Here is a 15498-nt window from a genome sequence, read left to right as displayed (position 1 = left end):
GCAAGTTACTGCACAAACATGGCCATACCATATTTGTAGCATTTTTGTGGTAAAGATGCAGTTTTAAGTGAAAGTTTGCACATGCAAACACTGTTTGTTGGACAACTGACCAGTTTAGTGATCAGGTCTGATTTTTGTAAGCATTTTTTGTATACTCAGGTAAACATCCCCTTTTAACAGGATGTCTTTTACGGCCAGAGCAGCTTGGTTGTTTACAATCCCTCCCCATTTAGTTCCCTCTGGTTAAGACTTAACTGACAATTATATTTATATGTTTAGGTATATATTCTTTTCATAATACACATATTATATGTTTAGATATATATTATGGATGTTTAACCGCTCCACTGATGACGCCATATCGGCAGCACTTCACCTGAGCCTGGACCATCTGGAGAATAAGAACAGTTATGTGTGGATGCTCTTTATTGACTTTAGTTCAGCGTTCAATACAGTAATCCCCCAGCACCTGGTGAGAAAACTTGGACCACTAGGCATCGACACCCCACTGTGTAACTTGTTATTGGACTTCCTCACCGACAGACCCCAGACAGTAAAGGTTGGAAAAAACACCTCTCAAACTATCATCATGAGCACTGGGGTTCCCCAGGGCTGTGTCTTGAGTCCTCTGCTGTTTACCCTGATGACACATGACTGCTGTGCCAAATTCAACTCAAACCATATTATAAAGTTCGCGGACGACACAACAGTGGTGGGCCTTATCAGCAACGACGATGACTCGGCCTACAGAGAGGAAGTAAACCAACTCGTTGTCTGGTGTGAAAATAACAACTTGTCACTGAATGTCAACAAAACAAAGGAAATCACTGTTGACTTCAGGAGGAAACACATGGTACATGCTCCGCTTACAATCCATGGAAACGCTGTGGAGTCAGTCAGAAGCACCAAGTTTCTGGGGGTGCACCTCACAAACGACCTGACATGGACTACACACACCACCTCCCTTGTCAAGCGGGCACATCAACGTCTTCACTTCCTGCGACGGATGAGAAGAGCAAACCTTCCCCCTCCGATCCTCACTACTTTCTACAAAGGTGCTATAGAGAACATTCTCACCAACAGCCTCCCAGTCTGGTATGGAAATTGTACAGCCTCAGACCAGAAATCCCTTCAGAGAGTAGTGAGGACGGCGGAGAAGATCATCAGAACCTCACTCCCTTCCATACAAGAACTATACCAGTCACGCTGCCTCAGAAGAGCCACCAAGATAATTGGTGACCCCACACACCCGGCCTATGGACTGTTCAGTCTCTTGCCCTCTGGCAAACGCTACCGCAGCATGCGATGCAGGACCGCCAGACTCAGCAAGAGCTTTTTTCCACAAGCCACCAGATTACTCAACTCCCTATAACAGCACACACAACATACCTGCTCACACTTACGGACTTTCTAACCACATATATTTATTAAGATTTAAATACCTACACCATGCTGCTACTCTTTTATTATATTCTGTGCAATATCTTAAGTGTTTAACACCAGGCATTTTATTTATTTATTACACCGGTACCTCATCACTGCAAATTATGTGCAATATTTCCTACTAGTGTGTATATATATTTTTACTCTACTTAACGTGTATTTTATGTCTGTTTACAATGTATGTGCAATAGTGCTTTTTTATTTTTTATTTTCTTACTGAATGTATATCTTTTTTAAAACTTAATGTATATTTTGTCTTGTATATGCTCTTTTTCTATCTTGTTTTATATTCTGCACATTGGAGCTTGGGAAACGCAATCTCGTTCAGCTGTGCACTCCTAGCTGTATAGTCTGAATGACAATAAAGTTCACTTTGACTTTGATAAACTTGTAGTCATAATTTACAACTAGATAACTGTGTTATTTTCAGGGTATGTGCTAAGTGGGAGGGTTGGTTAAAAGGTTTGTAGGGGATTAAATAATCAATATGTGGTGGTACAGCTGCTAGGGTTTGTGAATGGAAATTTTATATTTTATTAGTTATTTGCATTAAACTCATAAGTTTCTGCTTTCTTAGTTCAATGAGCAGAGGTAGAAGTTACTTTTGGAAGGTTTCTTAGGTCCAGAGATATGTTGACCTTGGCATGGGCTTCTTGCTTCTGTTGGAATGCATGGGTGTCGGGACTGTGTGTGCGGGGGTGCACACGCAGTTTTGATACTGGTGCATTCTTGTGCAAGTAAGCCATGTTTCTAACAAACTGACTATTCTTGTAGGATGATAAACACGTTTGGTGTGGGAAGTTGACCTTGAGCTGGGTTGCTGAGCAGAGTTAGCCTGAAGGGGCAGTAAGCAGGGTATAAATACTATGATAGGGCAGACGGAGTCGCCCTTTCTCTCCTGTAAAGGCATGTGTAGCGTTTGCATTGAGATTGGCCCTCAGCTGAGTAATTAATTGATTATTTGCTTTTATCATTATCCCGGTTGTCTGTGTCAATCTTTAAGGGTTATTTTGAATTCCCACAACAGGTTTTTTAAGTTTAGGGTGACACTGGTTCCACAGTGACTATAAAAAACAAAAGAATGTGAAATAATTAATGTAAGGGTTTTTTTTATGTTGAATTAATTAAAAAGACTATTAAGAATGTTTTATATCAGGGTTAAAATAAAATATTTTAATACACAATATCATTTTCATCTGATTGTTTACTATTGATGGCTTTCAAATGCTTGTTGTCTTTATTTTTTAAGTAAGTTCTGTCTTCTAAAATCTATTATTGCAATTTTTAGTTTAATTTTTTTCTTGTTGCACAATGATGGATGCACATAAAACTCCAGGAACACCAATTAATTTGACATTTTAAACACCAATAAACGTATTCCACCTAATAGATTTGTATAATCTTAAGATCTGTCAGTGTTTCCAGCAGTTGTTAATTTGACAGGAACACAAACACCCCCTTCCCTCCCTTTCAGGTAGCTTTGGTATCTCCCAGTGCTCAATTTATGGCTCCATCCTTGTTATAAATACACACTTTTTGTTTCAAAATTAAATTTTAAGTAAATGTATCATGCCATTCTGAATGCACACTATATGGCCAAAGGTTTATAAACACTTGACTATGAGCTTGTTGGACTTCTCCTTTCAATACCATGCCCATTATTAGGATAATGACATTTTTTCCCTATTGCAGCCATCACATCATCCACTTTATGTGATGGTTTCAGATTTTAGCGCATGTCTGTGGGATTGTTTGCACATTTTGTCAAAAGACCATTAAGTTAAGTTCAGGCACTGATGCTAAATGAGAAGGCTTGGTCCAAATTCAACAGGCCAATTCATCCCATTGGTGCAGACCTTTAACCTGAGAGTAGTATCACATACACAGAGTCACACACTGCTCTATATTATTCACCATCTCTGTATAGATGCCTATGAATAATTATTGGGAGGGATGTTCACATAGCTTTAGTCATATAGTTTATATTAAATAAACTATACTGAAGTATTGAATTGATTACCTTACCTCTAAACGTAGGACTAAATAACCACTAAACAACATAAGCACATTGTCAACAGCTAAATCCAGTCACAGTTTGTTATAACAGAGTAAACGGTGATTTTTGGTGAAGGGAATTATTAATATAGCTATTGCCTGCCACCTAGTGTCAACTAAACGAACTACATGCAACGTACAATACTAAATAGTGATTCTGTACATTTAATGTCTCGTTATTTTGTCATTGTTTTTTTATATTTTCACCCTTTGTAAATGTGTGTTTATTCAACTTTTTATTTATGTATTTTATTTTGCTTTAATATTTTATAATGAAAAACAATTGACTCACCAGTAAGACAATAAGAGTCGACTCTTTTTTTCCCAAACAACTCTTCAATCAGCGACGTTATATTCTTTTAGCTTTCAGCTTAAGTTACTGATATTTTGACTTACAATAATATTTAACAAAAACTTCTTAATTATAAAATAACATGTCATGGCACTATGTTTGTTATAGAAACTAGTTTTTAAAGGTGGTGTAATGGTGAGCGGAATGTTTGCTAGGCACACACTGGGCTCTTTAATACAAACTGATAGAGGTGGGCGGATCGATCCAAATATTGATAATATCGATACAACATGGAAACGTGTTGAATTTTATTTTCTTTAGTATTTGAGCTCCTGTACAGACGCTGTTGCGGTGCAGCCACGTTGTTGAATGTTTATTTACTTATTTTCTTTATATAGTAAATCTCCCGAAAGACGAGCTAACCCAAGCTAGCAACTGGGCAAGTTACCTCAGCAAAGATCCACATGATGGCACAGAAACACCAGTATTATTTATTATAAGTATTATTTTCATATGTGGAACTGTAATAAATTATTGTATTTAAATATAAATAAGGAATATTATAATACGCATTAAAATGAATGCTGTGTATCCTGAGTCGGTTTACTGATCCAGCAGTTAATTACGCAGCTTCGTCAGTCACGTGTGTTTAGTGTGACGTCACCGATGCGCCACTGTGGATGTGTTTGTTTTTGTCCCGATACAGTGAAAGTAGCAGCAAAGACACGTGTATTACTTATTTTATTTACTGTTTCATATCAGTGAAAGCTGAAGAAGCAGAAGTGAAATAAGAGGAAATCATACCTAGACGAACTCCAGGGACCGTTATTTAGATAAATGATCATCTGTTAACAGCATTGATAAGTTGGTTGCGAGCGAGTGGAATAGCGACCATGTAGCTCTTGTAGCGGTCAATGTTTGTATCGTTCATGCTGCTTATTTTACACAAAAAAGTGTTTTGTTTTTTGTTTGTGTTTACTTACAAGTACAAATAAAGTACATATCTTTAAATAAAGTCTTATCTTGTCTTATTTTACATAACTGTACTTGATTACTGTCCTGATTTGTACAAAAAAAATGGTTCTTTAGTCGAGAGGGATGGTACATTTGCATGATTTAAGATTTATTTGCATTGTAAAATGTAGGCCTATTTATAGTTGAAAAAATAAATAATGCAAACCACATTTAATGTTAGTAGATGGTTTTGTTTTGTATTCTTGATGCCACTTGAAGCTAGCAGAACATATACTTATCTCCCTGCTGTAACTTTCTCTTGGATCTAATTAATATTTATTTCATTCTGCTTTAATTTTTGACAGAAGATTGTACGGTTATATGAATTCTAAGTTTATATAATTACTTTGCTTAGCACATACAGAAATAGGGGCATTTTTTATGGAAATAATGGTGTAAATTATACGTAAGTAAAGTACGAACGCACCTTACGTACTTTGCGCTTGCGCACCCTACGGAAATTCACGAACTACGCTAAAAACGTAGGTCAGGTTTGTGAATCGGAGCATGTGTAGTGAGGCTCTCATTCCGTGTGTTTGTGTTTTGATGAATAAGTGCTGTTTTCTTTTGACTTTGTGCTTATAAATGTAAACAGAATAGCATCGATTTTTTTATTTTAAATAAACAAGGACAAACATATTTGATCTTTATTTAAAATGTACATATTTATTCACCCAGCAAACACAACTATGTGGTATGAGTTAGCCGCTTGTTGGTGATACGCAATGATAGTAAAGTTTTTACCTCAGAAGTGATGAGAAATTAAAATGTATCTACAACCCTACAGAAAGCAACTACTAACAAAAATGTATGTATTACAATATTAACATGATTAATAGTTATGAGATGAGTGCTTATAGAAACAGAAATCACTGCAATTAGCTTAGCAACTAACACTAGCGACTAAGCTAACAAGTACCGGTGTTGTGTACCAACACAGCTGTAATGTCTGTCGTATAGTTAGTGTACTGCACACAGTGCACAAGTCTTTATTGTATATCGTTCATAATAATAATAATTATGGTCACTGTTTGTGAGGAGTTTTTCTCAGTTTCCTCTGTTGCCTTGTAGTGTGAGTGCAGAGTAACAGAGTAAAAGCCTTCAATAATGACACAGCTAGTACATAATTACAGCAAACTGTATTCTCATGGAAATGTATTTTCGTTATTAATTATTAGCGTTTGTACTGCTCCACAGTTTGTTTAAAATCTTCTCACGTGTATTTATACGCACTTCTGTAGAACATTTTAAAAAAGGCATTGACAACTTTATTAATAACTTTATTGGCATAATTTTCACTGACACCAATGATTTCAGCTGATTTTATCAGCTGGTTTATATATTGTTGGGCTGTAATTTATATACCCTAAAACAGAGTGAAAACAACATCATAAGGATACAACAGAAGAAACAGAAAGTTCTACAACCCCTGGCAAAAATTATGGAATCACCACTCTTGGAAGATGTTCTGTCAATTGTTTAATTTTGTAGAAAAAAAATAAATCACAGACATGCCACAAAACTATCATTTTTCAAAATGTCAACCTTCTGGCATTAAGAAACAATAAAAAAAAGAAACAAATATAATAGTTGTGGTCAGTCACAATTGCTTTTTTTAGATCAAGTAGAGGAAAAAAATATGGAATCACTCAAATCTGAGGAAAAAATTATGGAATCACTCTGTAATTTGCAGTTTAAAAACAAAACATCTGCAGCAGATTAGATTTGCTAATTATTCTTCAGTTTAAAAAGAGTGCTTACACCTCGGAGAGCTGTTGCACAAAGCAGATTGTCATGAATCATGGTTCCAACACAAGATATGTCAGTTGAAACAAATGAGAGGATTATAAAACTCCTTCAAGAAGATAAATCATTGTGGAATGTCGCAAAAGATGTTGGTTGTTCCCAGTAAGCTGTGTTTAAAATCTGGACCAAGTACAAACAAAATGGGAAGGTTGTAAAAGGGAAGCACTGGTAGACCAAGTAAGACATCAAAGCATCAAGATAGAAAACTTAAAGCAATATGTCTTGAAAACAGAAAATGCACAACAAAACAAATGAGAAACAAGTGGCCGGAAAGTGGAGTCAATGTCTGTGACTGAACTGTAAGAAATCACCTAAAAGAAATGGGATTTACATACAGAAAAGCCAAACAAAAGCCATCATTAACACCTAAAAAGAAAAGAACAAGGTTAAAGTAGGCTAAAGAAAAGCAATCGTGGACTGTGGGTGACTGGACAAAAGTGATCTTCAGTGATGAATCGCGAATCTGCATTGGGCAAAGTGATGATGCTGGAACTTTTGTTTGGTGTCTGTCCAATGAAAGTTATGAAGATAACTGCCTAAAGAAAACATGTTAATTTCCACAGTTGTTGATGATATGGGCCTGCATGTTGGGTAAAGGCACAGGGGAGATGGTCTTCAATAAATGCCAAAGTCCACATTGAAATTTTGGACGCTTTTCTTATTCCATCAGTTGAAAGGATGTTTGGTGATGATGACTTCATTTTTCAAGATGATAATGCATCTTGCCATAGGGCAAAGGACGTGAAAACTTTCCTTCAAGAAAACATATAATGTCAATGGCATGGCCTGCAAATAGTCCGGATCTCAATCCATTTGAAAATCTCTGGTGGAAATTGAAGAAAATGGTCAATGACAAGGTTCCAACCTGCAAAGCTGATCTGGCAACAGCAAGAGACAGTTGAAGGCAGATTGATGAAGAATACTGTTTGTCATTAGTTAACTCCATGCCTCAGAGAGTTTAAACCATTATAAAAGCCAGAGGTGGTGCAACAAAGTAATAATGGTGCAGTGTTTTCTAATGATTCCATAATTTTTTCCTCAGATTTGAGTGATTCCATATTTTTTTCCTCTACTTGATCTAAAAAAAAAGCAATTGTGACTGACCACAACTATTATATTTGTTTCTTTTTTTATTGTTTCTTAATGCCAGAGGGTTGACAGTTTGAAAAATGATAGTTTTGTGGCAAGTCTGTGATGTATTTTTTTTCTACAAAATTAAACAATTGAAAGAACATCTTCCAAGAGTGGTGATTCCATAATTTTTGCCAGGGGTTGTAGAAAATGTCACCGGTCCCAGTGACCAGGCCTTATTACGTGCCACATCAACCCTGAGCAACCCAGTTACATTCATTTCTCTTACATCAAAAACAAATCAACACTTATTTTGTAACTGATAAACCCTGAACAGTTCAAACGTGTTGTTAATGTTTTATATTGAATTACCAGCTCAACAACAAGATGTTTCTGTGACAAAAACAGACCTTTAGAAAAAGGGGCTAAGCTATGTTCAAATAGCGCTATTAAAGTGTATCTATGACTTTTAGCTTAGTTACTTTTGACCACAGGATTTAAACTTAACAAGCATTCCTTGGGTCCTTAAACATGATAAAATCATACAGCAAAACACAATATTAGAATACACTTTACCAAAAAAAGTCAAGGGTTTTCATTTTGTATGCCATGTAGAACATAGCGATCGAGAAACCTTAAAAACAGTGTCAAAGGTACTGTTATTATGTATGACATGATACAGGTAAGCACAAAACATGAGCCCTTAATTAAGAGTGTTATATAACTGATACACTTTTCAATATACAGTGTAATTTCCTGTTAAAATGAATAATATGTGAACTCGGTGCTGAAATTTTTTGTTAAAAATTGCATATCCATTGAATAACACTTGACGTGTATTTTTACGGGTTTACCTTAATACAAGCACAGTTCCTATTTAATTTAGTAGTAGCCCTGCCTCTTACATCACCCTGCGCCATAGCTAGCCCTGGGTAATAAATCGATAACTAAACAACTTATACATGATGTTTAAAAGTCTTTCTATGTCAGCCAACTAGGTGCCAATCTGCACTGCCATAGACAGAACAGTGCACAAAAAACCCCAATGATAACTGTGCAACAGTGTCAACCAGAACGGGTACAACCAAACTTCACCTATGGTCACTGTAAGTAAGTATGCTTCCTGAGGGCTAAGCTGAATGACCATGTTATTAAAATTAGCTGTGATCCAAACCTCATAATGCTGTACTCATTAGCATGTCTAATTAGTGCACATCCAAATGTTTACTTGTCATAACCATGGATATTAGGCAGTACAATGAATGCACTTTTTTTTATATAAAACTGTTTAGTTAAAGCAACAGAAGGAATCTCTGTACCAAAAGTAAAAGTGAATAATGTGCTCAATACAGCTGGAAATTAATATTTGGTTGATAATGGCAGTTTGAAAAATTATTTAAGAATCAAATGAAACAAGATTAAGGTTGTTAGATAAAGTCATTTCTTTGCTTTTTGCTGTGGATTTAATATCCCTGGTATTCAAACAGGGGAGGGTTGAGGAAACATAGATGTTCCTGACTTTAGTGCTGTTGATAGCTTACTATTCCACAAACTATCTCCAGACATAATGTCATTAAAGATCACGACCAGCTCCATGAGACTACTGGAGTGTTTTCCTGCCATGCATCCGAAGCTATCACGAACCTGATCAGGATGAAACTGTTATTGGCGATAAAAACGTAGGATTACTGAGGACAGGAAAAATAACTAAAAGGTATGTCACATTCATTACCAGGTACGTCTGACTGAACAGGATTGATACGATATGAGAGAAATGACACAATAACATAACCAGTGATGATCATGATAAACCCGTCAAGGTACAGGTGTGATAAAATACCAGCTTGATGATACACTGTTATAAGGAAATCTAAAATGATCTACTGTATATATTACCTTATATGTTGTGGCTAGTTCCTGTGAAATACTCAACAAGATGTTAAAACCAGAACTTCATAAAGAACATATCAGATGAGATGCAAAGCAAAAAAACTATAAAGTTAATGTTAATCATAGAGCATGGAATACAGTAAATCAACATATTTTACCCATGACCTGAATAAGCTAATATCATAAAACTAGATGGCTAACACAGTTAGTCATTTAGATTAAAAAAAATTCAGTTTATTCAGTTTTTCTAACAAATGCCCCCAAAAAGTGCTAAAAACAGATTTTAAGTTTTAAAAATGCTTAATTTTTTACTTGCTCAAAGCTGAACAGATTAGTTGTGGAGTATCAAAAATAAATGCTGACCATTCACAATCTGCAGCGCAGAAATACGCAACATAACCTGTAGAAACTTGTACAAAAGGGGCAAGTCACTGACTATTTTTGACATTAGAAAAATGCCGTGTAGAGCCTAGAGCTTAAAACTATCTATTATTTTTCTTTAAACCACTTGGAAGAAAAAGCTCGAGAGAGCTGGATCATCACTATGTCAGTATCAAGCAGGGACAAAGTCATGGACTGGCTACTTTGCGGCACTGCATTTATTCCTGAAAGTCAAGTAGGGGTGTGTTTTCCCCCTGCATATTACAGACAGTGATGTCTCTGTAGTTTGTATATAGTTTAAGGGAATGTTTTTTTCAGAGCTCCAGCCATACACCAGCGTTTTTATAACCCTCAGAAATAAATATTCACACCATTAGACTCACATGAAATCCAAGTGAAGAACAATATGGCTATTTTTAGATTGCAGAGCAAATCGGATTCTTTCTCAAATCCAGTTTTTCAAGTGAGCACATTGGTTACTTTTGCTTGCTTGCTATGGTAAGGACACAGACTTGCCTATTCTGAGTAGTGGATTAGAGTATAAAAAAGACAACCAGTTAGTTGCTGCCAATAATAAAGATAATAGTGTTTTACACAAGGGCAGAGTGTCTAGTCATGGTTATGAACACATTACGCCAAGTTGTTGCTGCTGTCGCCGCCATCGCAAGTGTAAGGTGTAAAGAAGCATAGTGCATCAAATGACGTAAAAGCCACATAAAATCTGATTTCACCAACTTGAATCCGTTCGGACAAGGTAGGATTCTTTGGGGTTTGTAGCTGTTTGCAAAGCAGAGAATCTGTTCAGCTCAAATACTTAAGCAACACTTCCAAATAATCCCATATTCACAATGCATTAGAACTGCATTATCATTCTTAAGGACTCACTACTCTGCAGGGTTTTAGGGTGGCACAGTGGCTAAGTGGATAGCACTGTCGCCTCACAGCAAGAAGGTCCCGGGTTCTATCCCCAGGTGGGGCGGTCCGGGTCCTTTCTGTGTGAAGTTTGCATGTTCTCCCCGTGTCTGTGTGGGTTTCCTCCAGGAGCTCCGGTTTCCTCCCACAGTCCAAAGACATGCAGGTGAGGTAAATTGGAGACACTAAATTGTCCATGACTGTGTTTAATTTAACCGTGTGAACTGATGAACCCTGTGTAATGAGTAACTATCATTTCTGTCATGAATGTAACCAAAGTGTAAAACATGACGTTAAAATCCTAATAAACAAACAAACAAACAATCCCTGCAGAGTTTAAGTTTTCTCTGCTTCCAACACACCTGATTTAACCTCAGTGAGCTGGAGTAGGTGTTTTCGGACTAGAGAAAGGGCAGTGGCCTCCAGTCCAGGAATGAGAACCCCTGCTATAGAGCATACACCATAGCTTATAATGTCCAGCTTATCAAGTAGCTATAGTTGCTCAAGATGTATAGATATATGCATGACATCTGTAAATGAATACAGATCAATACAGTCTCTGCTATAACATCTGGACTGTAGCTGTTATACATTATAGCATTTCTAACTGTACTCACAAAACTTGAAAAACGTTTAGTATACAGGACCAGAGCTAGTGGGGTGCAAAGTGGTGATGAATGAGGGTAATGCGATATGCAATATGTTTTAGGGCCCAGAATGATGAACTACACTTCTATAAGTATTTGATACAGCATCATGCTTGATCATTACATCAACGTAATACATGAAGCAGAAAATGGAATAATAATAAAGGAGCTACAGCTTAGCACTATAAGTAGTCAAAAGTATATCCTTTATTACAAACCTCAATTTTAGAAAAGTTGGGACAGGACGTAAAATAAAAACAATGCAGTGATTTTGAAATTCACTTTGACCTGTAGTTAAATAAAAACAGCAAAATACACTTGATTTTTGTGAATATGCTTATTGGTAAATTGATGCCTGCAACATGTTCCAAAACAACTAGGACAGGAGTAAATTAGGACCAGAAACTCATCAACAGGTGATGCCATCATGCTTGGACATAAAGAAGCACTAAGCTGTTAAGAAGCTTTGAGTTTTTTTCAACCTGTACAGTGCATATCATCATCAAAACCTTTAAGGAATCTAGAACAACCTCTGAGTAGGGCAAGTCTGAAGGTCGCTACTAAATTTCTGTGACCCTAAAATAGTACATATGAGAAGGAAATGGGTTTAAAATTTTGACAAACTATTGTTAATAGTTGTTAATAAACACATTCTGGTACAGTAAGGGCAACCACGTCCAGAAATGCTCAAGCTCATCTGAAATGACGTGATGCACTGTAAAATTGTGTTGTTGTCCAAGAAAGTGACCCTGCAGTTGTAATTGAAATAATAACTTTGAGAACTTCCAGGGTGTGTCATGGTATGGGAAATTAGCACCTCTTTAAAGGCACTATTAAAGCTCAAACATATCTACACATTTAGGAGCAACTTATCTATTTATTATTTATTCTATTCTTATTTAGGAGCAAATGTCTTTTTAGGGACGTCCTTGTTTATTGCAACATGACAGCGTGCCCACGTTGTAACCCGTGCAGAAAGCGTGAGTGCTAGACTGGTCTGCATGCAGCCCAGACCTGTCTCCCTTAAAAAAAAAATACATGGCACAACATGAAGCACAAAAGCATGTGCAGTTGCTCAGCTGAAGAGGTGCATTATGGAAAAATTACCAAACAAACACGCTCCTGTCCCAAAAAATTTTTTGGATGTTGCATGAGATTGACAGGGGCTGAATATTTTTTACATCACTGTATTTATGCTTATTGTCTAAAGCATTTATAATGCATCATGAATAAAGTATAGGAAGTGTTGCTGAAATCTAACTGGTATTATGGCGCTGATGATTGAGATGATGAAACTGTTCATGGGTATATTTGTCAAATTAATAGTGAAGACAAAGTCAGAGATAGGGCAGATACAAAACTACAGCAGATGAGTTAAAAAAAACTCTGAAATAAAGTAAAACAAAATACAGGAGGCTCAATCAAGTCTGCAAAAATGTGGAAGAACAGTCCTGAACAGCGCTGAACAGAAGTTCATTCAATTTCAAGTAATTACTCAGATCCAGATAAATAAATAGCTCCATGGGAACAACACTTATAAATGATTGCATCGGTGAGCTCGTAGACACTGTGGTTAGGCTTTCTCCTTATAGCTTAATATGTTATAGGTGAACGCTTTAATAAAAAAAAAAAAATAATAAAAAAAAAAAAAAAACAATGGCTCGTGTCACAATTTTAAAATAACATTACAAATCTGTCTGCTACTACTGAACAAGGCAGCCTAGGACCTCCTAGTGCCTCCACCTTCCCTGAAGCTTCACAGTGCACTGTCCAATCCACGATCTACCGTCCATTCCTGCCTTCTGATCTCATCCATAAAAGACGACTCCGGTCAGAACCAAGCTCCCTGCAGTTTCCACTTTTGGAGGATCATAGTGGTTATTTGTTCCACCGTTCTCCATCTGTCCACATCAAGGTGCGCCTTGCAATGGTGAACCAGAGGCTGCACTTATTTATGGCGACCAGTAGAGGGCGACAGAGGGTCATAAAGCATTTAGCCATTTGTTGATAATGGCGTTGACAGAAAGTTGGATTGTGAATAAACTTTAAGAGCGCTGCCATGTTCCTCTGATTCAAATAGACAAACCTGGACAAAATGTCAGTGTAGTGAAAGACAAATATTTTATTTATCAACCATCTTCGACATCTTTCACAGCACTGTGCTTTGCCTTTTGTTTTCGTCATTCCGGATCTGAAAGGCAAGTGGATCAAATCTAGCTTGGACTCTGATTACATTGTTTATAGATCAGCTGTTTCCTGTGCTTAAATAAAAAAACATAAAACTGGAGATCTTCCATCCTCGAACATTGGAGGGTTTTTTTCCAAAACATCAAGCAACATGAACACGACTGAAACAGTCCACCTTTGAATGTTCCATAATCTGCAGGTTCTGGAGATCTTTCCAAAGCAACAAACCTTGAGATCAAGTCAGAAACGGCTCATTATCCAGTCTTTTATCATCTCCGGGTTTTAAAGATCTTTCCAAAACAATAAACCACATAAACAAGAATGAAACGGTCCACCTTTAAATCTTCCATTATATGCAGGTTCTGGAGATCCTTTCAGAACAACAAACCTCGAGAGCAAGACTTCCAATAGTCCATCTTCCAATCTTTTATCATCTGCAGGTTTTGAAGATTTTTTTCCAAAACAACAAACTTTGTGAAGTAGACTTGTTCATTCGATCTTTCATCATTTGCAGGTTTTTAAGATCTTTTCACAACAAACAAAAATAAACTTGAATAAGACTTCAACAGTCTAGGTATAATCATAACATGCGTGGTATGGAGACCTTTGAAGAACACCTGACCTTGTAAAGTACACAAACAATCCATCTTCCAACCATCTATTATTCTCAGTTTGTGGAGATTGTTAAAGAAAATAATAAACCTTGTGAACTGGACAATCAGTCCAGCTTTCATTATCTTCAGGTTGTGGAGATCTTTTCTAAACAGTGGACCTTGTGAACTAAATCGTCCATCTTCTATAATTTGCAGGTTAAAACTGATGATTGTACAACATGAAGAACTCTCTAGGAACCTTTACCAACCATGCCTGAGATTTGCAGTGGATGAAAGCAACCAAGATCTGAGCTTTTCCTCTCAGTATCTTTATCAAGGTCCATTTTGCGTTCTTAGTTCTTTTCTAAACCTTCAGAAACCTTCAGAAGAATGCCTGCAGTGTACTTTCTGTGACAGGCAGCCAGTCACTGTTCAGCTTTGCACAGCACTTAACCATGTCCAAGTTTCTCCTATCCTTAAAGAGCCAAAGGTAAAGTCTAGTTCGGGGTCATAAGAACACTGTGGTGCAGGGGTGCTTTAGTTTGCAAGGCAGGACCCCTCTGTTGAGCTGGTAGAACTCCACCAGCTGTATCAGGTCCGTGAATTTGGTGATTCCGTCGTCAAGGCTGAAGAGGATGTGACCGTCCTCTTCACACTGGAAACCACAAAAAAAATGAGAAAGTTAGTTGAGATGATCGCCATTTAATTTAGCTTTTAAAGGACAATGTTTGATCGCTTATTCTCTAGGCTATTCTGAACTTATTTACGTACACACAATATAGCCAAAGGTATGTGGACACCCCTCCTAATAATTGCTATAATAATAATCCAATTGCTATCAGGTGTATAAAATCAGTAACATCCAACAAATGATAAGCTTTTAACTTTGTGGCAACAGTTTTAAGAAGGACCTTTACTGTCTAAGATACTCCAGATCCTATTTACTTGATCTGCACAGTGCCTTGACCTCAATCCCATCAAACAAACTTTTGGAATGAGTTGGAAGATTTATTACAAGCCAGGTCATGAAAGCCCCGAGTATGGATGGACTGATACCTATAACCTGATACAGATTATCACTGTAACCAACAAGAGTTCATAAGAGTTCATCAAAATGTCAGAGCCAATCATAGTAATCTGTTGGGTAGTCTGAGTGTTTCAAAAAACCAAGGAATACCAGATTATTTATTATAGTTAACCATGAATG

The 15498-nt window shown here is 36.9% G+C and overlaps 1 protein-coding gene across 5 annotated transcripts in view; it reads right to left on the bottom strand.

The window, feature by feature from the left end:
• Positions 1–9783: 9783 nt before the first annotated feature.
• The window catches only part of grb10b (growth factor receptor-bound protein 10b), a 102140-nt gene continuing 96425 nt past the window's right edge, over positions 9784–15498 (bottom strand). For all 5 annotated transcript variants that reach the window (XM_062992649.1, XM_062992653.1, XM_062992652.1 and 2 more), the window contains one exon: positions 9784–14946. In XM_062992649.1, the coding sequence (XP_062848719.1) occupies positions 14800–14946 (147 nt within the window). In that variant the 3' untranslated portion in view covers positions 9784–14799. The remainder of the gene's footprint in view (positions 14947–15498) is intronic.

Source organism: Trichomycterus rosablanca, chromosome 3 (assembly GCF_030014385.1).
Source record: "Trichomycterus rosablanca isolate fTriRos1 chromosome 3, fTriRos1.hap1, whole genome shotgun sequence".
Classification (NCBI taxonomy): Eukaryota; Metazoa; Chordata; class Actinopteri; order Siluriformes; family Trichomycteridae; genus Trichomycterus; species Trichomycterus rosablanca.
Note: the sequence above shows the minus strand (reverse complement) of the source record. Positions and strands in the feature narration are given on the sequence as shown.